The sequence below is a fragment of the Eretmochelys imbricata genome, chromosome 14 (genome assembly GCF_965152235.1).
Source record: "Eretmochelys imbricata isolate rEreImb1 chromosome 14, rEreImb1.hap1, whole genome shotgun sequence".
NCBI classification, from domain to species: domain Eukaryota; kingdom Metazoa; phylum Chordata; order Testudines; family Cheloniidae; genus Eretmochelys; species Eretmochelys imbricata.
The window spans coordinates 15,803,818-15,828,612 of NC_135585.1; the positions used below are offsets into that span (position 1 = coordinate 15,803,818).

Sequence of the window (24,795 nt, forward strand, 5' to 3'; positions counted from 1 at the left end):
TGGAGTAGCTCCAAGGGCAAGGTTATTTTTAAATGGTAATAAGTAGCTAAGGTTTTGCCACCTCTCAGCCATGAAATGTTGGTTGGTGCTGCACCTCGGCAGCCCTGGCTCACTGAAATCCCGCGCCAGCCCTGAGGGATGCGGTGACTAGGATGCTGTCCGGCACTGTCGTGCCTTGGCTGGCTGGTGAACCCCTTACAGCAGGTGTCAGTGCAAAACAGTGAGTGGCCTTTGCTCGTGCCACGGGTGGTGAGCTGCCCGGACCTGGTAACAAACGGTGTGTTGACCTGCGGGGCTCATCCCTGCATGGCGCCAAATGCCCTTCCTGTCGGCTGACCTTGTCTGGAGCGAAGGCTACGGCGCAGCGTGGGCCATCAGCGGCCCTTGGGGCCGGAGCAGTAGAAAAGATACAGCCTTTGACCTGGTCTATAGTGGCCTGCTGAAGGGACTCCTCCAAGCGCTTTTCCTACAGGCAGCCACTGGCACGGCCTCCCCTCCTCCAAAGCACCAGCATCCAAAGCAGCAAGGTAGGAAATCCCCAAGTGGCAAGGGCTGCTTTTAGGGCAGGTCATGCCCACGAGTAGGGTTGTCAACTTTAAACCCTGACAACCAAACACCGCAGCCCCACCCCCCTGCCCCAAGGCCCCCCCCCCCCGCCCCGCCTGGTCCATCCTGTCTCCCCGCCCTGGTCGCTGGCTCTCCGTCCCTGCTCCCCCCATCCCCTGGGCCTCACCTGCCGCCTGCAGAGCCAGGCTGGGGGGGGCGCTGATGCAGCATCTGCCCACCTGCCCAATTGGGGCACAGCAGGGGTCAGTCCCCAGAGTGAGGTGCTGGGATGGGGGAAATTGGGGCACAGTGGGGTGTGTGCGGGGGGGGTAGGGTTTCCCCAGAGTGAGGGGCCAGAATGGGGAACTCGGGGTACAGCGGGGCAGGATGGGTGTCCGTCCCTGGAGCGAGGGAGTGGGGGGGAAGCCCCAGAGCGAGGGGCCGGGGAAATCAGGGCTCAGCGCCAGGGGGGGCAGACAGGCTACAGTGCCCGCCTGGGTGAGAAAAGCAGCAGCTATGGCGGGTATCCGGACTTTCAGCATCCAGGGTCCTCTTGGACTGGACGGTCCGGTAAAAAAACCAGACACCAGGCCGCCCCACCCCGGAGTGCCACCTCGGGAGGCTACAGGACAGGGCTGGGCTTGCGCCGGGGTAGGCCGAGCTCCACGAAGGGCTTTGGACTGGCGCCATCTGCCAAATGCAGGCAGGCCTGCGCCCAGGGGCCTCAAGCAGTGGCCGCGTGTTGGCTCATCCCCACAGGCGCTGCATTGGCAGCGGGGGAGGGGCCCTTTACTGACAGGGGAGCGATTTCCGGGCAGGAAAGTGGTTTGAGACCAGCGCCACTGCTCTGGCGTTTGCAGCGGTTGTGGCAGCACTGGCTGGTGAAACCCCAGGGTGCAGGGGGAGCGTCCCAGCTGGCGAGGCAGCAGGGCCAAAGTGCGTGTCTGTTACCCTCGAAACACCAGAGGCCTAAGTCAGCTGCTCCCACTGCTGGCCTGTACCTGTACCTCAGGGCACGTACAGAGGCCCTGATGCAGTAGAAGCCCAGGATTGGGGGGGGGGGGGGGTACTGATGGGAGCGTACAGGGAATTTGCTGTTTCCCAAACTGTGTATTTTAGCATTCCCCCCCCCCCCCCCATGGGTTTTAGCTGTTCCATGCACCATCACAGGAAGCCTGATTCTGCCCTTGCCCCCCCCGGCCCCCCACTGGTGCAGAGCAGGAGTGCCCCCCCCCACTGGGGCAACAGTTACACTGATGCCGGTGAGAGGCATCTCAAGCCCTGTGTTTGTGGCAGGCTGACTCTGACTGAGGCTTGGGGCACTGTGCCATGGTGGTGTAGGTGCAAGGAGCTGGCTCCCGCTATGTCTTGCCTGACCTACAGGAATGAGTTAAGGCCGCAGATCTGCTACCCGCCGTGCAAGCAGGGTGTGGGCGCCCCCGCCCAGGACAGTGCTGCCTGCAGGGGGCACAAAGGGACTGGCACTCGTGGGGCAGGGGAACCCTTGGTGGAACAGGCAATAGCCTACCCTGCATAGCGTCAGGCTCAGTGAGCTGCTATCCCAGCGCCCACCTCATCATCGCAACCACGTGCCCCCATCCCAGCATACGAGCTGCTAGGCCTCAGGCCTTGCAGGGTGTGCTCATGGCTGCCTGGAGCAGGGAAGGCAGGTCACTGGCTCAGTGCTGCAGCACCCGTCCCGCGGCCTCTGGAAGCGCGCGCAGGCCAGCGGCAGCCTCCAGCTCCGAACCCAGTTTGGGATTAGGGCTCAAAGGCCTGTAACCAAACGTGCCTGGCTGGGGTGTGGGCAGCCGTGTGGGAAAGAACCGCCGCCTGCCAAACGTGCCCGTGCTACACAATGGAACCCTTTGGCAGGAACCCAGCAGGCTAGTCCATGTTTGCTGAAATGTTAACAAAACACTGGGGCAGCATTTCGACTCTTCTGGTCTGAACTAGGTTAGAGTTTGTTGGAAATAAATGTAAAAGTCAAAATACCACCCCCACAATGAAGTGCTTGGAGCCTATAGAAACAGAATGTGGCCATGGGGTGGGGTGCTGAAGTAGGGTTCTGGGTTGATAGTGCCTCAATAGAATTTCACAGAACTGTTGTGGGGACTTTGTTGGGGCTGATTTGGGACAAAAGAAAACCTCAAAATGTCGCCCTAGCCCCCCTGGAATGGCAATTCCTCTTGTCTCCCACCTGCAGCAATCACCGTTGACCCTGGCTTGTGAGACTCAAAAGCCCTAGTCATTTTAGCACGCATCACGGCTCTGCTCTGCTTATGCATCACATACTTGTGCATATAATTTTTATCGTCTCCCCCCCGGCAGAGAGTTCCACAGGTTAACTGGAGGCTGTTTCCTCTTTATTGCTTTTACTTTTTTTGAGCCATTGACCTGCAATCACAAACTTATTCCCTCACAGTACTTGCAGCCATTACTGTACAGCAGGGGGTTAGCTTTTAAAGGGCTGTAACTTTGTTTTAAATAAGAATAGCTTATTTGTGAGAACCTTAAAGTTGGCTTAGTTGGCGCTCCCCACGTCCCTAGCGAGTACAGAATGGAGCTGCCCAAAGCCACGTTGATGCAGGGACTTACGCCTGGGCCATGGCTGGAGTGACAACACTGAGCACGTGGCGCACCACACCCTGCCAGGTAGTGCTAGCCTCACGGTACAAAATGGGAGCAGAAGCACAGTGAATCTGGGGCATTACGACTCCTCAGCCCACCCCTCGGGCCCTCTGGCGTTGACCCAACCGCGTGCTATCACGGGGTGAAAGTGGGCCGGTACAGGCCAGTACAGTGCACTGGTAAAAACTGGCCACAGGTTCTGGCCTGGAGGCAGTCGATGTTAAAGCACAGCCGCGGCAAAGGATCCTGTTTTAACATCGTTGCCCCTTCCCCCCCCCCCTCCCAGGCCACCGATAAGGGGGGCTCAAAAGCAGCAGCTGCCCTGGGGCTGGCGATTTAAAAGGGCCCGGGGCTCCCAGCTGCTGCTACTGCAACAGCGGCCAGAGCCACAGGCCCTTTAGATTGCCGCCGGAGCCCTGGGCAGCGTGGGCCCGACAGCGTGGATGGGCTGGCTGGGGGATGCTGACCCCCCCCCAGCTCCGCCCCCTTCTGCCTGAGGCCCCACCTCCTTCAGCTGGGCCCAGAGCCGGCCGCCGATACCGATAAGGGTGGAATGTTACTTTCGCCTCTGGGTGAAGGCTCAGGGAGTCGCATCGTCTCTGGTGGGTGCTGTCACCGCCCTACCCAGCCTCTTGCTGTAGAGACTCAGGGCAAGTCAGCACCGCAATCTCTGTCATGGGGCAAATACCAGGAAAGTCAATTGTGAGCTGAGACCCTGAGACAGTGGACCAGGATCAGAGCCACAATGGAAGGCCTTAGTGAGAAGTCAGCTAGCTGAGGCTCGGGTGGGAGGGGTTTCCCTTGTGGCTACAGACCAGCTGCCATTGCTCAGCAGTAGACTCAGAAGAGCAGCCGCTCCCAGCAAGGTGTGGGTGGGTGGCCCTGGCCCTCTTTACTCTAACATGTGCCCAAGCCTCCCCAGAGGCCAGAGCACGCTCCCCCAGCCCCTCAGCCATACTGGCCAGTGCTGCTGTGGTGTTCCAGGCGGACAGGTCAAACAGCCCTGGCATGCACTAGCGTGCCGGCGGCGTCCCTGCTGATTACTGAGAGGGAGGAAGGCACCAAAAATCGTGCAGCAGCCCCGGGCGGACCGGGATGCTGTTGTATTTATCTGTGTGCCTGGACTCCACTGGTCCCTGCCGAGCCGTAGCTATGGACTTGGGGGCTAGGAGCTGAGTTCAGAAGAGCCGAGCGGCAGGGTGGAACTGGAAACACTGTGGATAAGGGTAAGTAAGCGCCTCTCCTCTACACATATAATCTGCTCTTCTGATCCCATTCTAATCATGGGTCTCTGGCCCTATTCCAACCTGCTCCCTTCCTGCTGCAGAGTAGGCTGGCCCCACCCGGTGTTCTTGGACAGGCGTTTTACACACACACTGAGTCCCAGCTACGCTACAGCAAGGAACCAGGACACTGACTGGCGGGAGGACGTGGGGATGGGGGTTTGGCATATAGCTGAGTGTGGTACCTACTTTTCCTTGTAGCAGAGAGGGGAAGCTATTTAACGAGAGCAACACTCCCCCCCGGCCCCCCTCCCCGAGTATTTCCACTCTGAGAAGTTTAGTTATTTGTAACAGTAACTAAGACGTTGGAGAGAAGGCGGCATGGGTCCAGTCCCTTTAAGGCAAAGGGCACCCGCTGCAGCAGCTGAGCATACCACAGACCTCCCAGTCCCTGGCCCCAAGCCGAGGGCCCAGCCCTTGCCCAGAGCCACACTCACAGGTCCTGCGTTTGATGAATTCTCTGGCACAGCACCCTCTGTGCCTGCTGCATGGGGACAGAGTCCTGCGCTTACCCTTGACAGCAGCTCCCCCTTCCCACCCTTTCAGCTCTGCTCCCTCCAGCGCTCGTGAAGTCTCGCACGCTCTGTTCTGCTTCGACAGCAACTCCTGGAGCAGGAGGGAACAGCTGCTGCTGCTCCAGCAGGGCCAGCTGGATAGATTTCAACCCCCCCTTTGTCCCCCCCATCCCCAGTGGCTTTGGTTGCAGCTTTTTTTGGCCTCCCCCCATTTTCTGCTCCTGCACCATCTGGAGAGCGGCGTACAGCAGGGCCCGCGGGGATCGCAGCCGGGGCACGTCGCACACCCTGCTGGCACCTGACAGGCTGCCGCCGACTAGCCAAGGCTGCTGATGCTGGGTTGGGATGGGAAGCAGCACAGGGCTCCCCCTGTCCTCAGCCTGAAGCCGGGTCAATTCCACACACAGCTGGGACTGGAGACTGCCACAGCCTAGCTTCACCCCCTGGGGGCCTCCTCTGCGGGCGCCCTGTCGCTGCCAAGGGGGCTGGGATTGGATGGAGTTCTTTGTAACTGGTGGTGGTTTGGGCCGTGCTACCTCGGGGCTGAGGCCTGCTCCCCTCTGGCCCGGTTCCTGCCTGGTTGCTGTCACACACTCTCCTTGGACTGCTTCGCCCGCTGCTTGCGCAGCTTCACAAAGGCCTGTGCCTCCTTGTCCCCTTTCCGGGACTCCAGCAGCTTCAGGAGTGGGTCCCCTGGGGTGAGGCGAGAGAGGCAGGGGTTAGAAAGAAGGGGAGCAGAGACTGGTGCATTCAAGCCCCTCGTCTTCCCCATTCCAGGGGAGCGTCCTTCCTAGGAAACCCACATTCAGCCCCCACAGCTGATGCCAAGCGACAGCAAAGCACGTGGCTGAGGGGGCCACACCTTCAGCCACAGCAGAGTTCGAGGCTGGGCCGAGAGCTACAGCTGCCCCAAAGTGACACTCTCTGTGCTGTGCTCAGGGGCTGGGCCCCTGCACATGCCCCATCTGCAATGGGCCCCCACTAGCAGAAAGCAAAGACACGTCTAAGTCCCAGCACCGATCTGGGTCCATTCCCCAAGGCCCAGTATAATGGCACTGGCATAGATCCGAGGCGAGCACTCAGAGAGCGCTGCACACCCCTGAGCACCCTGCCGCAGGAGAAGGGCTCACCACTGGGTTGTCTGATGGCACAGCCGCCAGACGCAGAGAGGTTAAGTCCCTGGCCCAAAGCGGCCCAGCGAGGGAAGCAGCTCCAGGGAGGGGAGAAAGGTGGGGGCAGGGGAGCAGCTGGAAACAAAACCAAGGCTACCAGTGGGTTTGGGGTGCATCAGCGGTAATCGGGTCTGGGACACCTGGGCTGGGTCAGCTGCGTCCTCGTCTCCGGTCAGCCCCGGCACGTCGCAGAGGGGGAAAAAGGCTTCTCCTTCCAGCTCATTGGCTCCCACCGTGTCGTGGTCTAACACTGTGAGCAGCAGGCAGGCGCCATGCTGCCGGCATTTCTCGGGAGGGACCAGACTGCAGAGAAGAGAGACAGGCACAGGCCTTCGCAGACACGCCACGGCACAGGCGCAGCCCACCCGCCAGGAGCAACAGGCGGAGACTCAGCCGGGTCCAAGCAAGGGGCTCAGACCCTGTGGTGCCCAGATACTGTGGTGATGGGCACCCTGTGACTACTGAAGCTAAATCCAGCTGGCAGCGAAGGGGCCAAACTTGATTGCCCTTCGCATCAGGGCAAAGGAAGCCAAACAGGAGTTATTTATAGCGCCCAGTGCGCTAGGTGCTGTACAAACCCAGAGACATCCCTGCCCCCAAGGGCTTCCAATTGGAGTAGTTATAGCAAGCAGGTAGGGCCTTGCTGCCCAGTCATAGCATGAGTGACTTGCCTCTGGCTGTAGCACCCGGGGTCCTGTGCTTTACCGGCCAGCCCCTGCTTCTCCACAGGTAGGTTTATAATCAGGAGAGAACAAATGAACCCCATGCTCAGTATCAGCTCTGCTCCAATACTCACAGCACTGGGTATTTCCTGTTTGGTTCAGTGCGCCCACCCATCCTCACTTCTCTAATTTTCTTGCTGCTTTGGTGCCCCCGGCCATCCCCCTCTAAGCAGGCAGCCAAGGGCGTGGAGCCGCTCAGGCAGGCAGCCCCAGCATTTCACACTAGCAGATGTTGGCCTGGCCCCAACAAGAGACAGAAAAGCACTGTGTATATGTTTCATTTCAGCAGCCAGGGAAGGCCCAGCACTTTGCTCCAGGCCGGGCTCACCCTACCCAGTAGGGCTTTGCACACACAAGCCTGAGTTTTAGCCCTCCTGAATCGTGACTGCACTAATCACGTCTGGAACGCATGCAGCTCTCTCTTCCCAGATGGCCCAGTGCAGGATCTGCCCCCCCGCGAGCAGAGGAGCAAGCAGATCCCATTGGGAAGGGACGGTCCAGCCACTGGGTGGAGACAGCGTATCTGTGGGGGCTCTGTGCTGGGCTGGTGCTCTCTGCCGCCCACCATCACGTAGGGGGCAGGCGATGGGAAGCAGCCAGGGTCGCTGCTCATACGTACAATTCAAAGGCCTCGTCAAACAGTGGGTGAAGCTCGTTCTTCCAGCACTGGGTCGTGCGCGCCACCACCTCGGGGAACTCGTGTCGCGGCTCCAGGGTCAGCTGGACAAAGGGGTCGCTGGAGCCTAGGGGGGCGGCGTTGAGACTGAGAGAGAGCACAAGGCTGCTGCGGGGATCCCCTCGTTCCCAGGGATCAGTGCTGTGTGCGATGCTGGGATTGTTTATTCAGCACTGGCGTGGCAAAGCTATGCAATAGCAGCATTCTGCCCTCCCTCCCCCCCACACAATGGATCTAACCTCCAAGGGTGCTTGGGGGCCACAACAAGGGGGCAGAGTGGGGGATTGGCTCTCTGGGGCTTCTGCAGCACAAGAGTTTCTGGTTTGCAGGTCAGTTTCTCCTCCACGAACCCCGTTGGGGACACATGTCCCCTTGGCGTCTGGACTCTTCCAATCAATGGGCTAAAGCCGGGCTGGCGCTGGCTGTGGGGGATTATCAGCTAACGGGGTTGCCACTGTGTTCAGGTGAAGCAGCAGTGACCTCTCCTGGACGGCTGCATGAATTACAGTCTGTTCCCTAGAGATCACCCCAGATGATCCAGTCCAGGTTAGAGGGGACATGTCCCTGTGGCTCTGGAGGATGCCACAGGTTGATGCCACCCCCTTGCTGTGTGCGCACCCCACACATTACCTGGAGTGGAGACAAATCGGGATCGGTTCTATGAAGCGAGCAGACACCCTGCTTAATCCGCCAGGCTCTGGGTTAGGCTCATCTCATGGCAGCCACTCTGGGCACGTGTTGCAGATAACAGGGGATTTCACAGGTCATGACCAAACTAACTTCCCTAGGATATCGGGCTCACAACTCAGCGCTGTGCACAACTGACCGCAAAGGGGCCCCTCTAGGCCATGTGCCAATGGTGTCGTCATTGCGCAGACTCAGCGCTCTCCCATACCCTGGAGCCACTGGCTGCATGCGCCAGCTCTGATGCTGCACAGGACCCAAGTGGCATCTTGGTGCCGACTGTTTCCACGGCCCATGGGCTCTCACCGTTTGAGTCCAGCGGGATGAGGTTGACAGCGTTGAGCACTTCAACACGGAGCTTTTGTTCCGAGGGGCGGTAAAGTGCTTTAATGGTCACTGCACCGTACTTCTCAGAGCTGGTCTCCAGCTAGGATGCGAGGAGTAGAACAGAAACAAGAGTTCACCCGTTACATGAATCACTGGTTCTGCCAAAGGGTGAGCACAGGGGTACAGCACCCAGAGCAGGCATCACTGCAAGAAAGAGATCCTGACACGTCTGCACTGGGGTTAGGTATGGGAAAGGTGGACAGGGGAGCGACTCTCCCCTCACATCTCATCTGCTAAACTCCCCATCACCTGTCCTTCCCCCTCACTCTGCCCCCTCCCCCAGGATAGCTAAGTAGTGCTTCCTCCATCCCCAGTGCATCCTGCCATCCTGCACTGTGGGAGCAGAGGACAGGAAGCGGAGGATGGGAAGATCTTGTGATTTGATTAGGAAGGGCTATAGTTGGGTCCTGGATTGTCGACTGTTAACGTATGTCTACATTGCAATAAAACACCCATGCTGGCCCAAAAAGGAGGAGGGTCCCAGAGCCAGGGCTCCAGCCCAAGCCTGCTGGTCTATGCTGCAGTTTTATAGCCCCACAGCCTGGGCCCCATGAGCCCGAGTCAGCTGACAAGGGCCAGCCACAGGTGTTTTATTGGAGTGTAACAGTAGAACAACACGTAAGTGTCAGGCCCAGTTTATACAAGGAAATACAAACAGAAGGGTCATGTTTTGTAAAGGGACTGTTCAATGCAACAAAATAAGTTTACTCACAGTCACAGGACTGAAGGCTGGTAACTTGCTGCTTTATTTAACTGGATTACAACTGGGGGTGGGGGGAGGATTCCCACTGACTAAAAAGGAAGTGGGTGGGTGGGTGTGATGCGTGGCTCCATCCCATAATAACCCTATTATGACCAGTTTCCTACATGTGACTATGGAGGAGTGAAGTGAGGGAACAACCCAATGGGGGTGGAAAGGGTAACAGGGCTTTATTGGGAAGGGCCAGGCCAGGCTCAGCACACTCTCACCTGCTCTTGGATTCTCCCGCTGAAGTAGCTCTGGATGAGTTTTCTGCTCGTGGCGGAGCGGAGCTTCAGCCCTTCCTCCAAATCCTGAGAGAATGGGGGGTGGGGGGGGGTGAGTGGAGAAACACACCCAGTTAGGCACTCAGGCCAGCAGATACACTCATGCCAGCAGAGATCAGCACTCACATCCGTGCTCTCAGACCTGAACTCGAACCCAGAAGTCCCCGAGAGGGAGAGCAGCAGCAGCGAGAAGCCACCAGGAGGTTTAGGGTGGGAGGGGATAGAGGGGCATTCTCTTCCCATGACTGTGCCAACATCTGCAGGAGCAGACAGCCCCTGGGAGCCTCAGCAGGCTCATCACCGCCTGCCCCACCACTGCCACCTTGGGAACATTTCAGTGGAAACATTTTAACATGAGAACGGCCATACTGGGTCAGACCAAAGGTCCATCTAGCCCAGTATCCTGTCTTCCAACAGTGGCCTGTGCCAGGCGCTTCGAAGGGAATGAACAGAACAGACAGTCGAGTGATGCATCTGCGGTCATCCAACCCCACTTCTGGCAGTTGGAGCTTTAGGGACACCCAGAGTGTGGGGTTGCATCCCTGACCATCTTGGCTAATAGCCATCGATGGACTTGCCCTCCATGAACTTATCTAATTCTTTTTTGAACCCCACCACAGCCTTCCCGGCAAGATCCACAGGGTGACTGTGCGTTGTGTGAAGAAGTACTTCCTTTTGTTCGTTTTAAACCTGCTGCCTACTGATATCATAAGGGGACCCCTGGTTCTTGTGTTATGTGAAGGGGTAAATAATACTTCCCTGTTGACTTTCTCCCCACCAGTCCTGATGGTATAGACCTCTGTCATATCCCCCCTTAGTCGTCTCTTTTCCAAGCTGAAAAGTCCCAGTCTTATTAATCTCTCCTCATGCGGAAGTTGTTCCATCCCCCTCGTCATTTTTGTTGCTCTTCTCTATACTTTTTCCGATTCTAATGCATCTTTTTGCGATGGGGAGACCAGAACTGCACGCAGTATTCAAGGTGTGGGCGGACCATGCATTTATATTGGCATTATGATATTTTCTGTCTTATTATCTCTCTCTTTCCTAATGGTTCCTAACATTTTGTTAGCTTTTTGACTGCCACTGCACACTGAGATGTTTTTAAGACAACTATCCACGATGACTCCAAGACCTTTCTTGAGTGGTAACAGCTAATTTAGACCCCCAACTTTTTGTATGTACAGTTGGGATTAAGGTGTTTTCCAATGTGCATTACACTGCATTTATCAACATTGAATTTCAGCCACCATTTTTTTGCCCAGTGACCCAGATTTGTGAGGTCCCTTTTTAGCTCTTCACTGTCAGCTTTGGACTTGAGTAATTTTGTATCATCTACAAACTTTGCCATCTCACTGGTTATCCCCTTTTCCAGATCATTTATGAACATATTGAAAAGCAGTGGTCCCAGGACAGATCCTTGGGGGGACTGTGCTATTTACCTCTCTCCACAGTGAAAACTGACCTTTTATTCCTACCTTTTATCAAGTTACTGATCCAGGAGAGGACCTTCCCTCTTATCCCATGACTCCCTACTTCACTTAAGAGCCTTTGGTGAGGGACCTTGTCAAAAGCTTTCTGAAAGTCCAAGTACACTATACGCACTGGATCACCTTGTCCACATGTTCGTTGACCCCCTCAAAGAATTCTAATAGATTGGTGAGGCATGATTTCCCTTTACAAAAGCCGTATTGACTCTTCCCCAATGTATTGCATTTATCTATGCGTGTCTGACAGTTCTGTTCTTTACTGTAGTTTCAACCAATTGGCCTGCTACTGAAGTTAGGCTTACCGGGCTGTAACTGCCATGATCACCTCTGGAGTCTTTTTAAAAAAAACGGCATTACATTAGCTACCCTCCAGTCATCTGGTACCGAGGCTGATTTAAGCGATAGGTTACACACCCCAGATAGTAGTTCTACAATTTCTCATTTGAGTTTCTCCAGAACTCTTAGGATAACACCATCCTGCCCTGGTGACTTATTACTGTATAACTGATCAATTTGTTCTTCTATTGACACCTCAGTCTGGGACAGTTCCTCACATGTGTGACCTAAAAGGAATGGCTCAGGTGTGGGGATCTCCCTCACATCCTCTGCAACAATGGTCTTCAGTCCTCCCCACTCCTTTAAAACGTCTCCCTGATGAAGGGGGCGTATTCTGAGCTCTGTCCCTGCAAGGGAAAGGGCTAGCGATTTACTAGGGTGTGCAATGAAAGCTTGGGGCTCCAGCAACTTTGTGCGCATGCAGCCCCCCCTCTTGTCGGGACCCCTTGGCTGGGAGATCACTCTGCTAGAGCCAGCTGTGACAGGTGCAACAGCTTCTTACCATGAATGCTGGCGTGTGCAGGGCGTCCGTTGGCAGCCCGCAGCCCTCAGCGTGAAAGCAGAGCTCCAGGTTCTGTGGGAACCAGAGAGGAGTGAACAGTTATTTGCTGTATGGAGACCCCCGAAGCCAGGCCTCTGCCCCATGCTCTGCTGCCAGGTGCTGCCTACCTGCAAGGCGAACTGCAGCTTCCTGTAGTACCTGGAGGAGTTTTGCAGCTGGTTAGCTGCAGTTGTCAGTTCATTCAGGGTGTGGTTCCAGAGCAGCTCCAGGAGGCTGTAGTGAGTGGGGAAAAGGCAGAGAAAGGATTGCAGCACACAGCGAGTTCTAACAAGGCCAGTGCAGCACAGCGGATACTGTCAGTCCTTGGGCTGGAAAACCTAGGGCCCTAGTGCCTTAGTGGAGACATGAAGCTGCTGGTCTTAGCTACGATATAAGTGAAGAGAAGCCCGGGCCATGAAAGGAGGAGGGGAAGTGAAACGTGTCAGAGTGCGTATTGGGACATACTTCTATTGCAAGAGGAGCACCGGCTTGTTCCGTAATAGCCCATACACTGCAAACTGGGGTGATGGCCTCAGCTCATAGACTTTCAGGTCAGAAGGGACCATCATGATCATCTAGTCTGACCTCCTGCGCATTGCAGGCCACAGAACCTCACTCACCCACTCCTGTGGTAGACCCCTAACCTCTGGCTGAGTTACTGAGTCCTCAGATCATGGTTTAAAGACGTTAAGTTGCAGAGAATCTACCATTTACACTAGGTTAAACCTGCAAGTGCCCATGGCCCACGCCACAGAGGAAGGTGAAAAAACCCCCAGGGTCTCTGCCAATCTGACCCAGGGGGAAATTCTTTCCCAACCCCAAATATGCTGATCAATCAGACCCTGAGCATGTGGGCAAGACCCATCAGCCAGACACCTGAGACAGAATCCACTGTAGTAACTCAGAGCCCTCCCCATCTAGGGTCCCATCACCATCCATTAGGGATGTTTGCTACTAGCAGTCGCAGATCAGCTACATGCCATTGTAGGCAGTCTCATCATACCATCCCCACCATAAACTTCTCAAGCTCTGTCAGTTTGGTTTTTGCCCCCACTGCTTCCCGTGGAAGGCTGTTCCTGAATTTCACTCCTCTGATGGTTAGAAACCTTCATCTAATTTTGTGCCTAAACTTGTTGACGGCCAGTTTATATCCAGTGCTAGCCACGAAGTTATGACGGCTCCCCATAAACGTCACTGAGGTTAGTATGGCAGGTGGGAAGTGAGAATAAGTGGGCAGGTAGCAGTCTATCCCTCGGCTCAGTGCTGAGCTGATGGCCCAGTACAGTGGTGGAAAGCACGATGGTGCTGGGGATGGCGTCGGGGATGGCGCCATGGGGGTATAGACTTAAAATGAAGGCCCTGAGCACTGTGGTGATCAAAGATCCCATCGTATTCTTCACAAGTGCCGGGATGTTTCCTGTATGGTAAGCTGGCTGGGACATTGTAGTTAGTATGTTCTCTTTGCCTGAAATCCCCCTGAAAAAGCCTGTTGTGTGTAGTGATTCTGGGCTAGAAAGGCTGCCGCATTCCACCCCAGATGTGGTTGCATTTCGGCAGTGGGTGAAGGATCTCCATATATGTGGTCTGCAGAGTGCTTTGGGATCTTTAGGGATAGAAGGTTCTATATAAGGTAGCACAGTTCCTGGAGGAGAGAGAAATGATAGTAGCGGAGAAAGCATCCTACAGGGGGCTGCTGTGTGCAATTTGTCACAACCGCAGTGAACCCATTGGTCTGGTCCATAGCAATAGACTCTAGGCTAATGGTGCGGATCAAACACTCCCTACTTGCCCTCATCCAGCCCACGGCTGACACTTGTGGTCCCAACACCGTAGCTCACCATTTAAAGTTCTCCTGGACCAGATGCTGGTTCATGTACTGCAGCTCCGACTCCAGGAACTTCATTAGGGGAATGATGGACTGTGGAGAGGAGAATCAGGAAACTCAACGGGAAAGGGGTTTCTCAGGCCCTGCCTCCATCTGAAACTTCTCTGCCAAGCAGCTCCTAAGCACGTTGGGCCCCTCTGCCATTCCCAGCCTGAGAGCTCAGCTGTGCCAGCCAGCACCTGCCTCCTACTCTGTTGTGCCCACCTGACCCTGCAGTGGAGCTGGGGCTGCTCCAGGGAGGCTTGGCGTTGCATGTGTGGCTCCTTGTTTTAGAGAGAGCTTGTGCGCCTTTGGGCTGGGTCTGCCAGGAAGCAGCAGACATTGACAGGGTGTGGTACCACCCCCAGCCCCGTGCCTGGATTCTCTCTGTGCGTATAGCTGGATCGGTGACAGCCAGAGACCTACCTGGCTTCCCCCCACACACACACACACCTAACCCATCAGTCACAGCACCAACCCCCACGATCCCATCCCATTGAACTCCTGGCCTGCCCAGCTTGGCTCGCAAAGCTGCATTTTGACTGCTCCATCTGGCTTCCCAGTCAATGCAGGGGGTGTGTGTGCACACGTGTGTGTTTATGTGAGCACGCACCCCTATGATCTCTCAAAGACATGGGGCGGGTAACATGGCTGGCACAGCCTGAGTGGGGCGGAGATGGAGAGTTACAGCCAGGAGCCAGCAGGGGGTGCTGTGAGTACAGCAGAGAAGGGCCCTGATGAGCCTTTTGCACTTGGTATGTGATGAAAGGCCGGGACAGACCCTAGACCTACAGACAGGCCAGTTCCTGGTACTGCCTGTGCCAGGGAGTCTGGCAAGGAGCCTACCAAATTGCCAGTATGGTTCGGGGCCATGCAGCAAGCAGCGTGTGCCTCTCCCTTCCTGCAGGAGCCAGGCTGGCCCAGAGCAGGAAGGGTTGAGGCACCGTAGGGCATTCAAACCACTAGCAGCAGTTCCCAACTAGGGTGCAGCTTTGCCGGGGTGGCAGGGAGGGGGACTCCTCCCTGTAAACCGCCCAGGACAATTATTATTGCAGGTTTTTATGGCGCCCCTTGGCGTAGCAGCTGGTCACCAATGTGGACACGTAAGCAGAGAGTCAACCCACCCACCCCCGCACTGAGGCAGGACTGGGTATTCCTAGGCCATCCCTGACGGCGCATGGCACACCACTGGGCCTCAGGGACATGCAGGGCACTGGTCAGAGCCATGCTGACCCCGGGCTGATCGTCTCCCACAGGCAGCACATATCAGGGGTTGGCACCTACATCTTCTGGATCCTGAGAGTCACTGCAGGCTGCCAGATTCTGGATGTGCCTGGAGATCCCGGCATCCAGCTGCCAAAGAAACACACACTTAGAACTCTGGGTTTGCTCCCCACCACCATGCCCGAGGTTTCTGATGGAGAACCTGCCATGCCAGCTCCTTAGAGCTCAACCCCTTTGTCACACAGCCCCATCTGCCTCTGGCACCGGAGTCCCTGATCTCCCTCCCGAACGAGGCAGCCCACCCAGCTGTGCCCTGCTGCCTCCAACATGTCACTGGGTTGGGTCTGGCAGGGCCCGATCCCAAGGATCTTGTCTTCATCCAGCCCTGGCTCCCTCTGACTGGTTCAGGACACGCAGTCCCAGGGAGAGAGCTGGCGGGACTTAGCTCCATACTATTGGCATCTCTATCCACCAGACCCAACGGCCAATGGAGCCCATGGGTATCTTTCCATTGGCTTCAATAGGCTTTCGATCGGACCCTATTTGACTGAGTCTTCACCCTTAGCCCAGGCTGGGGAAGAAAGGCAAGGCTGGGGGATTACTTTTTTTGCCAGGTTCTGCACCACATCTCTGATCTCGTGGTCGAGGCAGGTGATGGTGCCCTGCAGCTGGTTGTGGAGGGTGTGCTGGAACTGCTCCGGCTCAATGATGTCCTTCATTCGCTGCTCCAGGTGCCCCCACTCCAGCTGCTTCGGTAGCTTCAAGATCAGCAGCCGCAGCTGCTTCACGTTGTTCACCACGATGCAGAGCTGGGGCGGGAGGGAAGAGAAAAAGACCCACTTCGGTGGACACGCACTACTCTCGCTGCTTGCAGCCCGCTCCCCCTGTTCCATTCCCATCCTCACCCCACACCAGGCCTGGCCCCCTCATTCGCACAGCCACATCAGATCCACAGGGCAGCAGCACCCATAGGCCCATTGAGAAAGGCACCCTGCACCCAGTGGCTGTATCTATGCACTCAGCGGGACATCAATGAACAGCCTGGTACAAACAGCTGCGGAGACACAAGCCGTGTCCAGCAGCACAGACAACTGGGGAAAGTGAGGCAGAGAACGATTAGGCTCCTGCCCAAGCCAATGGCAGATCCAGACCCCAGATATCTGACTTCCAGACATGTACTTTAAGAACACACTATGATGAATTGTCTGAGCTAATCAGAGGGAAAGGATGGAACCCAGTTCCCATACACGACCATAGCTGGGCATTTATTTCCTTGCATTCTGATTGGACAAGCCTGTAACTAAATGTGCTGCAGGCAAGCTCTGTTCCATCCCCTCCTCTGGGGAGGTAACAATGGTCTGATCCCAGCCACGACCTCACAAATTGGCCCCAGCTGGCAGTGGCTATGAGACACCGAGTGCAATCATAGACATGCTGGGAAAATGCATGCTGAAGGTTGGGCCAGCGTAGGAGACACTGTAGGTAGGTGAAAGCTGGTGTATGGGATTATGTTCCCCATGGATCCTGGGAGCAGGGCAGCAAACGCAGGAGCCATCCAGCTCTCTCAGGTACTTATCTGACCCCTGTTACTGTGGTATCTGAGCCCCTCACAATCTTTAATGTATGTATCCTCATAGCACCTCTGTGAGGCAGAGCAGTGCTTTATCCCATGGTACAGATGGGGAACTGAGGCACAGAAAGGCTAAGTGACTTGCCCAAGGTCACCAAGTAAATTCATGGTAGAGCAGGGGATTGAAGCCAGGTCTCCTGCGTCCCAGGCTAGCACTAACCACTGAGCAATCCTTCCTCCCTGGCTTCCCCACCAAGAGATCAATGAGAGTTTCCATCCGAAAACGTCCCAGGACTTGCACAGAATCCCCCAGTTCAAATTCACTCCCTTCAGAATGCACCCCACAACAGGACTCTAGGGAACAAAGGCTGGGATGTTATTACCCCTACAACCCTATTGAATCACCGCGCTCTAGTCACAGACCACACCCCCGCCCCACACCACATGCTCTCTCTAGAGGCTGCCCTGGCTCCCTCGACAGCCTCCCAATCCCTCTCCTCTCCCTGAATTTCCAGCGGAGGTGGACACTGACACTCACCCTGTTGGCTGCATCCCCCTCGTCCTGCTGCTTCGACGACAGCTCATCCGCCCGGCTCTTGATCAGCTTGCAGTATGCCAGAGCGATCTTACACATGTCCTAGGGGATAGGGCAAGAGGCAGTGAGCATGGGTAACGCACAGTGGACAGAACACTGCACAGGTTTGCGCTGGGGGCAGATGTTGGCTTTATCACCCCAGATCGTGCCAATGGGCCATTCTCTCTGGCGCCCTGTCTCTGAGACTGACCTACGTCTGATGCTTCAGAGAAAGGGATTAAAAAACCCAAAGCACTTGGCCAACATGTATAGGGGTAGGAGAGGAATTCCTTCCTGACCCTCTGCCGCTGATGCTCTGAAACATGACATTTGATGACCCCTTCTTAGTGTAGTTACAACTTGCTATTACTGATCCAGCTAGACTGTCCAACTACGCACCTCAACAAACTTCACCATGATCATGAAGGCTTCCTCTGGGTCCGGCCAGTCCAGCTGCTGCCAGGTTTTAACAATCTGAGCATAGCACGTGGACAGGTCAACAGTGGACGTGCTGTGTTTATTCAGCTCCCCCAGGGGCATCAGCTGGGTGGGTGGCGACAGAAAAAACATTTTACGGAGAAACTTGCAAGTAAACCAACAAACCGGTTCCAAAGCCAGCTCTTATTGCAAAGTGGCCCCTTATTCACCTTCCCCTGCTCTGCTCCCCCAGATCGTTGGTCTGAGACCAGGCAGTTTGCTCTTGGCCACAGCATCGGCATGTCATGGTAGAGGAGGAGTTAATGGACATCTATCCAGTCGGGGTCACTTTGATTTTAGTGAGGGAAGGCAGCACTGGGGAGACACCTGGACTGTGAAGCTCTTTGCCCGTAAGGTAGGTGCAGAACAGGAAGAGGTGGCGCTGCCTGCCCATCAGGTCTCACCCGCCCTGGCAGGACCAGACTAAAGGAGAGTGGGTCTCTCCCCTCCAAGGCCCATTCCATCCTTGGCCTCTCTGCTGAGACTGCCAACAAAGGGAGCCAATTGTGGCTCGTGACAAGGAACGAAGCAGAGGCTCATCAACTCGCTTCACACAGGCTGCCACGGAGCCATGGTCTTTAACCCATGAGAATACAACAGGGTCAGCAATGACGTGATGCTGTGAGGGGACAGGGCTACGGAGAGCACAGAGAGCAAGGGCCCTGGGGTACGAAGAATCAGCTGTTAGAGGAAAGGCCGGTTCCATCTGTCACCCCTGTGCCCCTCACGAGGGCTTGCCTGCCACAGTGGCTCTCAGCAGGGATAGGGGACACTTGATTGTCGGGGTGCAGGAGACTGCTATTGTAGGGGTCCCAAAGCCTGCCGATCCTTAGGATTTCACATAGCAGAAAGGGGGGAGTCCTGGGGGAAAAGAATGGGCTGGAAGTGAAAGATGGGTCAGACAATGTCAAAAGATGGACAGCCTCAGGAAGGCTGGGGGGAGTTTTTCCCTCTATGGCAATCTCAGTGTTACCTGGTCCACCTGGATCGCTCTCTGGGTCCTCTCCAGTGCTATCATGTAGGTCTTCTGGAGCCACTTGGGGATGGCTTCCTTAAACCACTGGTGGAAGTCAGTCAGAGCAAGGATGCCATCCCTGGGAATACAGACAAAAGACGGGTTTCTGTGCTGCAGCAGAACCAAGACACGAGCCTACACATTCCACTGTCACTAAGACCTGAAAAATACCTGGCTCACAGAGAAGGCAGCGTTCACAGCACATACCGCACAGCTGCCCACCTGGCAACACAGGACAGAGATCCATAGGCTGGCAGAAGAGCAGCCTAAAGTATTATCTGAGCCAGGTTTGTAGCTACCTCTGCCTCCCAGAACCCCACTTGTCTATATCCAGAGCTCTAGCTCTCTGAAGACCCGTTCAGCGTCATGCCTGAAGCGTGGCAGGTCCAGGTTACATTAAACCCCCCACATGGTTTAGTGTTTATGATGTCACTGCACTAATCTAAAGCGACAGGTGGCTGGGCCAGTGAACCTTCTGATTCCACTCAAATCTACTCCAATTGGCCCAGCAGAAAGTCAGCCACTGATGTGGTCCCAACCCCTTCAATTTGCCTGGTGCTGCTAATGTTGATCTTGCTCTATGTGACTGGACTATGAGCTGAGCCTGGCTCAGGTGGGTCAGTACCTCTTGAACAGGAAGCTCTTCATCCGATAAAGCTCCTGCAGGCTTATGTAGAGCTGGAAAAGGCTCTCTGCTGTGAGTTGGGACATGCTGCTGTCAATCTCACTCAGCTCTTCCTTGACATGACATGACACCTGCAGGGAATGGGAACCGCAGGGAAGGAGGGTTAATAAGAACGCATCTATGAATGCTTGTCCTGCAATGGGATCAGGGAAAGGAAATGTGCCATCCCAATTAGCTGATACAACACACTTTCCTCTTGTCTGATGTATAAGTTGGGGACACCAGCTGTTTGAGGGCTTGGGGGGTTCAGATAATACAGCCAAAACCTGTTTAGCCCCATTTTATGGGCCCAGAGAATTTCAGCGACTCGGTTAATTTACAGACTTACAACTGACTCAATTGCAAAGCCAGGAATCAAAACCAGGAATCGCTACTCCTTTGCTTTAGCCATTAGGCTGCACTGCCTAAATGTGCCTTTCTTAAACTCCTGGCTAGTCCCAGTGTCCAGGCCTCTGGGGCTGGGGACAGGATTAGTCCCTCCCTCACAACCCAAGGATGCCCACAGTCCCATATCCAGGGTTTGGAATACAAAGGATTCTCCACCACTAGTGAGCTCTTCCCATGAGCCCTTGAGGAGCACATGGGGTGCGGGGGGCACCTCAGATTATTCCCTTCCTCTGACAGCTGGCTAAGTGCCTGGGCATTGCTTTATTCTCTGCTGCTCTGACTGGAGAGCCTGGAACACCCGCTCACCAGCTCCTGCAGCTCCAGGTAGGTAATGAAGAAGAGATCCACATTCACAGTGCTGCAGGGGAGAAACAGGAGGTCAGGAATCTGCCGGATACAACTCACTGACCAACCTGTCAAAGCCAGTGCAATTAACCCTCTCCCACCCGAGCCCTTTGACGTGAACTAGAGTGACAAGAAGCTACAAAACTAAAACAATCTGAAAGACTCCAGCCGGCAGAGCCAATAATGCTGGAAAGCTAGGATATCTGTAGTTAACCTCTGCTCCCTAAACAACAGGCAACTGTAGTACATAACGAACCATGAGGGAATGTTTCCCGGGGCTTTCCAATCTCATACTTGGTGTCATAATCTGTTTATATTTACAGATGTTCTTTTGCAGCTGGGAAATGTGCTTTGGAGTTGTTGCCTTCAGTACCCTAAGCAAAGCCGCTGACAGACCATGGGGTAGATGCTGGGGAGGGGAATGGGGGAACCATCTACCTACTTGGTGAAAAATTTGTTCCAGGTTTTGTGGCATTGTTTGAGATCCCCGTTCACCTCCACGAGAAGCTTGACCAGTGCTTTCCCATTCTCCTCCATGGTCTACAAAGGGAAGGATGGAAAGTTACGCCTGGGTTTTGGTGCCAAGTGATCTATCAACATATCTAGCGACAGCCCGCACCACTGTGGTATCTGAGCAGCTCACAGATTTACCTTCCCCATGCCCCTTCAAAGGTAGGGATATATCATTACCCCGTTGGGGAACTAATGCACAGAAAGCGGTGAAGTAACTTCCCCCAGATCACACAGGAAATACGTTAGCAGGGCTGGGCATTGAACCCAGATCTCCCCCATGCTAGTACAGTGCCTTAACCACAGGCCATGCTGCCAAGCGAAGGTGGGACATTCTTTGGGTGGCTGCTTCATTCCGGGTTATAATGGGAGATGTGCCAAGCTAGCAGGAGTGACCTGCTCAGACTGACACACAGGAAGGGAGGGGACCGGAGGTGAATGGCAACTGTTCATTTCTTCTTATGGGGACAGTTGGTTGCCTTCTACCCCAGCTGCAGGTGCTCAGCACCTCTGAAAATTGGGCTCAAGGTGTCTTTTGGGCATCCAAAAATCACTGCCCCCTTCTGAAAATTGTGGCCTGAGAAAGCGTCACCTCCCTCTTCCTACCCAAACAGCCCCTCAGCCTGGCCCAGCAAACTGGTGTATGAATGAAAGGGGGATCTGACCTTTACCATTGGCTTCAGATGCTGCTTCTGCATACAAAACCATTCAGTGGTTCCTGACTGGAAGAGAGCGGGACACAGAATGAAGGGAGAGAAGCAGGAGCTGCAGAGACAACCCAGCCACCCCATTCATCCAGGCACAACAGACACAACGGCACAACGCCTTCATTGTGACTCAGGGTTGAACGCAGGTCAGGCTAGCAGCCCAGAGACACACAGCATGGCGGGGAGCGGGACTCAGCTCACCATCCAGGCTCCATCTCTCAGCCTGAGCAGGCAGCATGCTCAGTCCTGGAGGGAAAGGAGCGCCTTGCACTTCTCTAGAGGGGACCCACTGGGCAGTCAAAGGCACAGCGCAGAAAAGCTTTGGAAACGCTACCTCTGCCCCCTCTGCTGGAATCAGGGTCAGGACTCAAGGCCTTTGCACGTTGGCATAAGGGAAGGGACAATGCTCGCGGCTCCAGGAGGAAGTCAGAGGAACCCCTATGGCAGCGGTTCTCAACCTGTTTACCAGTGTGGACCACATATGCAGCTCTCTATGTATTATGTGGGCTGCATCCACACAAAATACATATATACTACCTGTATGTTCCTGAGGATGGTCACATAGGCCATACCTGTGTACTGATTGGGCCGCAAGCAGCCTGTGGGCTGCGAGTTGAGAACCACTGCCCTGTGGGTTGGGGGAGGAGAGAGCACAGAGGTTGTACTGTACCTTGAGAGCCTCCATCACCATCTGCTGAAGGTTAGGGGTCAGAGTACAAAGTTCTTGGAAGGCTTTCATTTTACACATCTGGACCAGGACCCTGTGAAACGAGAATCATTGCTAAGCCACAGCACAACCCAAAGAGCTTCAGAAATGAGAGCCTTGCCACCAGCAACATCTCCCCATGCACACTTTCCTCTATAGAGCTTCCTTTAATGAGAGGCTCCCTATAAGTTATGGCCTAGCTGCCAGGTCACAGACAGAGGGGCAGACATATTCCTACGCTGGCAGCTTGGGAGAGAACCGAATGCTAAGACTTCTTCATCAGGGCTCTGAACTTGGCAGGACTTATGGTCCAGAGCCCAAATTCACCTCCCACGAAGTGAGAAATATCTTGGGGCAGGAGAGGTTACAGGGGACGGTTTGGAGTTAAAACAACACACAAAAGCCATCACAGTGTGACAGCTGCCCTCATGGCCAGCATACCAGGGGATGAACTGCTGACCTACAGAACTAAAAGCATGAGCTGCTACAGGTTGTGCTAAAGAACCAAACCTCCCTAGGGGGTCTATAACAGACTCATCTCTCCCCGCCAGGGGGACCTGTAACAGGAATTGACCAGCGGGGGTGGGGGTGGGGTGTTACATAAACTCCCAGAGAAAAGTGTTATCCCATAATATAAAGGCCTCTATTTAACCCAGTCAATGCACGCCCATAAGGGAATACTCCCTAGGCATCAGAAGAAAAAATGACAAGATGCCAGTTTAGAATGGGGGAGGTCCCTTGATGTCTGTCTACTTCCTTAGGGGACAGACCCACCAGGGAAAGGCAGAGGAGAGGAGACAACAAAGGGAGCTGGGAATGGAAGTGGGAGAGAGGTTTTCCTGTAGAACAGTCTCATCGGGGGAAGTAATAGAAGCTCCAATACGCGGGGTGTCAAAAGGTAGACTGGATAATGTCGCATAGGGAACAATCCCACACTAGCCCCAGGAGGATGGGTGGGGCCCTGTTTCTTCTCCAGTTGACATTATTCTGTTTATGAAGCATTGCAGCTGGCTGACCTGAGCAATAACTGTAGCCTGTTTGTGGACTCAGGGGCAGAGAGAGGGAAGACGATGCGGTACTTCCGGAGGAGAGAGATTCCATAGGCCAGCAAGGACTGGAAAGATTCAGCCAGCTCTGCTTTCTGGGAAGAAGAAACGGAAGATGCATCAGCAGCAACAGTGACTCTGTGATGGTCACAGCTCCTCAGGTGGACGACGCCTATCCCCAGCCAACATGGCCTCACTACTGAGGGGGGCTATTTCTGGATTTTGCAACATGCCTCTGCCTCCAAAACCATTTTAAGAATTATCTGCCCCACTGCAAAGGGAAGCACGAAGGAATGCTAGCCCTTCTAGGGAGACGCTGAAATTACTCTGGGAAGTGAGAGGGAAAAGCAAAACTGAATCACCTCAAACTGATTTCTAGACTGCTTTAGGATCTTAAAAACCATCTAGATGCTTGAGGCATTGGTAGAGGCGCCCTAGTTAAGGCTGAGGTGAGTTTTGCATTTAAAGCAGGGATTTAACCCCACCATAACGAAAAATACAGCAACGGCGAGACGTTCCCAGGCAGGGAATACGGACACAATTTAAGACCCTGAGCGTGACCTGATAGCCAGAGGTCTGTCTCAATGGGGCCAGAACTGGGCGAGCAGACAGGCAAGCTGGACACACAGACGGTGTTATTTGTAGTTTTTGACTGGAATTGAACCACGGAATGGGTATAGAACAGTCAGCAGCAGTGCAAGCTTCCACTCCAATGGGCCTCAGCAAATCGCCCCCTTCGGGGAGAGGGCAGCACAATCTCCATGGCCCATTCCCGGGTCGGCCTGTAAAGAGGTGGCCAACAAGGGTGCCGGGTACCATGGTGGGGGCAGTTTCCGTGGGAACACCAGTCCTCTGTGGGCAGGACTGGGAGCCACCAATGAGGAGTTGCCAGATGGTAAAGATCTTCAGCCACTGCTGGGTTTGAACCAGTGACCTCGAGGTGAAGGACTCTCAGCCCATTACCAGTCCCAGCTTCACCGAAGGTAGGGTAACAAAGTCTCTCACCCAGGGCAAGGGACTCCATTTGTAGAATGGCTCCCCAGCATGTCCGCCACTTAACAAGCCCAGCTGGTTGGGGTGAAATCCTACCCCAAAGGCTCAGACCCTACAGCTGGTTCGAGGAGAGCCTAGAGCCAGGTTTTTTAGCATGATCTGTTCCCTGCAAAGGAAACCGCTAAGAAACGCCATCCTTCTAGGAAGGTGCTGAAGCTACTCACAGAAGCCAAAGGGAAGAGCAACCCAGAACCACCTCAATCTGATTTCTAGATTACGACATGATCTTAAAGACGGTCTGTATTATGAGGCGTCAGCAGTGGCTCCTTAGCCCATCGTCAGGTTTTTCACCTAGCTGGCACAGGCCAGGAACTCCTTCTGCAGGGGGCTCCCACCCGAGCAGCACCAACTTGCGGCGCTTCTCAACCAGCCAACGAGGACCGGAGAGAGGTGACATGAAGAGGGTCCCTTGGCTGTCGTGGCTTATTGGCGGCTGTCCCCGGCTCCCCGGATCTCTGCCCCAAGATTGGCTGTGGTGTCTGCTCATACCTGCTCAGATCGCAGCCTTTCCTGGATCCACTGGTACTCGATGCTGGTGATCTGGTGGAGCAGGCAGGTGCAGTTAAACTCTAAGCTCTGGTAGAGTTTGCTGTAAGCCAGCCACTGGCTGCAGTGAAAGGGAAAGA

At 54.9% G+C, this 24,795-nt stretch overlaps 1 protein-coding gene across 2 annotated transcripts in view; it reads right to left on the minus strand.

The window, feature by feature from the left end:
• Positions 1 to 5,160: 5,160 nt before the first annotated feature.
• UNC13D (unc-13 homolog D) overlaps positions 5,161 to 24,795 on the minus strand; it is a 46,700-nt gene continuing 27,065 nt past the window's right edge. For both annotated transcript variants that reach the window (XM_077834141.1, XM_077834140.1), the window contains exons 13-32: positions 24,659 to 24,776; positions 23,087 to 23,211; positions 22,035 to 22,125; positions 21,323 to 21,379; positions 20,590 to 20,687; positions 20,109 to 20,160; positions 19,356 to 19,486; positions 18,689 to 18,809; positions 17,638 to 17,781; positions 17,203 to 17,301; positions 15,697 to 15,903; positions 15,155 to 15,223; positions 13,845 to 13,924; positions 12,135 to 12,240; positions 11,968 to 12,039; positions 9,586 to 9,669; positions 8,536 to 8,656; positions 7,489 to 7,612; positions 6,245 to 6,450; positions 5,161 to 5,668 (exon numbers count right to left, since the gene is read on the minus strand). In XM_077834141.1, the coding sequence (XP_077690267.1) occupies positions 5,562 to 5,668; positions 6,245 to 6,450; positions 7,489 to 7,612; positions 8,536 to 8,656; positions 9,586 to 9,669; positions 11,968 to 12,039; positions 12,135 to 12,240; positions 13,845 to 13,924; positions 15,155 to 15,223; positions 15,697 to 15,903; positions 17,203 to 17,301; positions 17,638 to 17,781; positions 18,689 to 18,809; positions 19,356 to 19,486; positions 20,109 to 20,160; positions 20,590 to 20,687; positions 21,323 to 21,379; positions 22,035 to 22,125; positions 23,087 to 23,211; positions 24,659 to 24,776 (2,212 nt within the window). In that variant the 3' untranslated portion in view covers positions 5,161 to 5,561. The remainder of the gene's footprint in view (positions 5,669 to 6,244; positions 6,451 to 7,488; positions 7,613 to 8,535; positions 8,657 to 9,585; positions 9,670 to 11,967; positions 12,040 to 12,134; positions 12,241 to 13,844; positions 13,925 to 15,154; positions 15,224 to 15,696; positions 15,904 to 17,202; positions 17,302 to 17,637; positions 17,782 to 18,688; positions 18,810 to 19,355; positions 19,487 to 20,108; positions 20,161 to 20,589; positions 20,688 to 21,322; positions 21,380 to 22,034; positions 22,126 to 23,086; positions 23,212 to 24,658; positions 24,777 to 24,795) is intronic.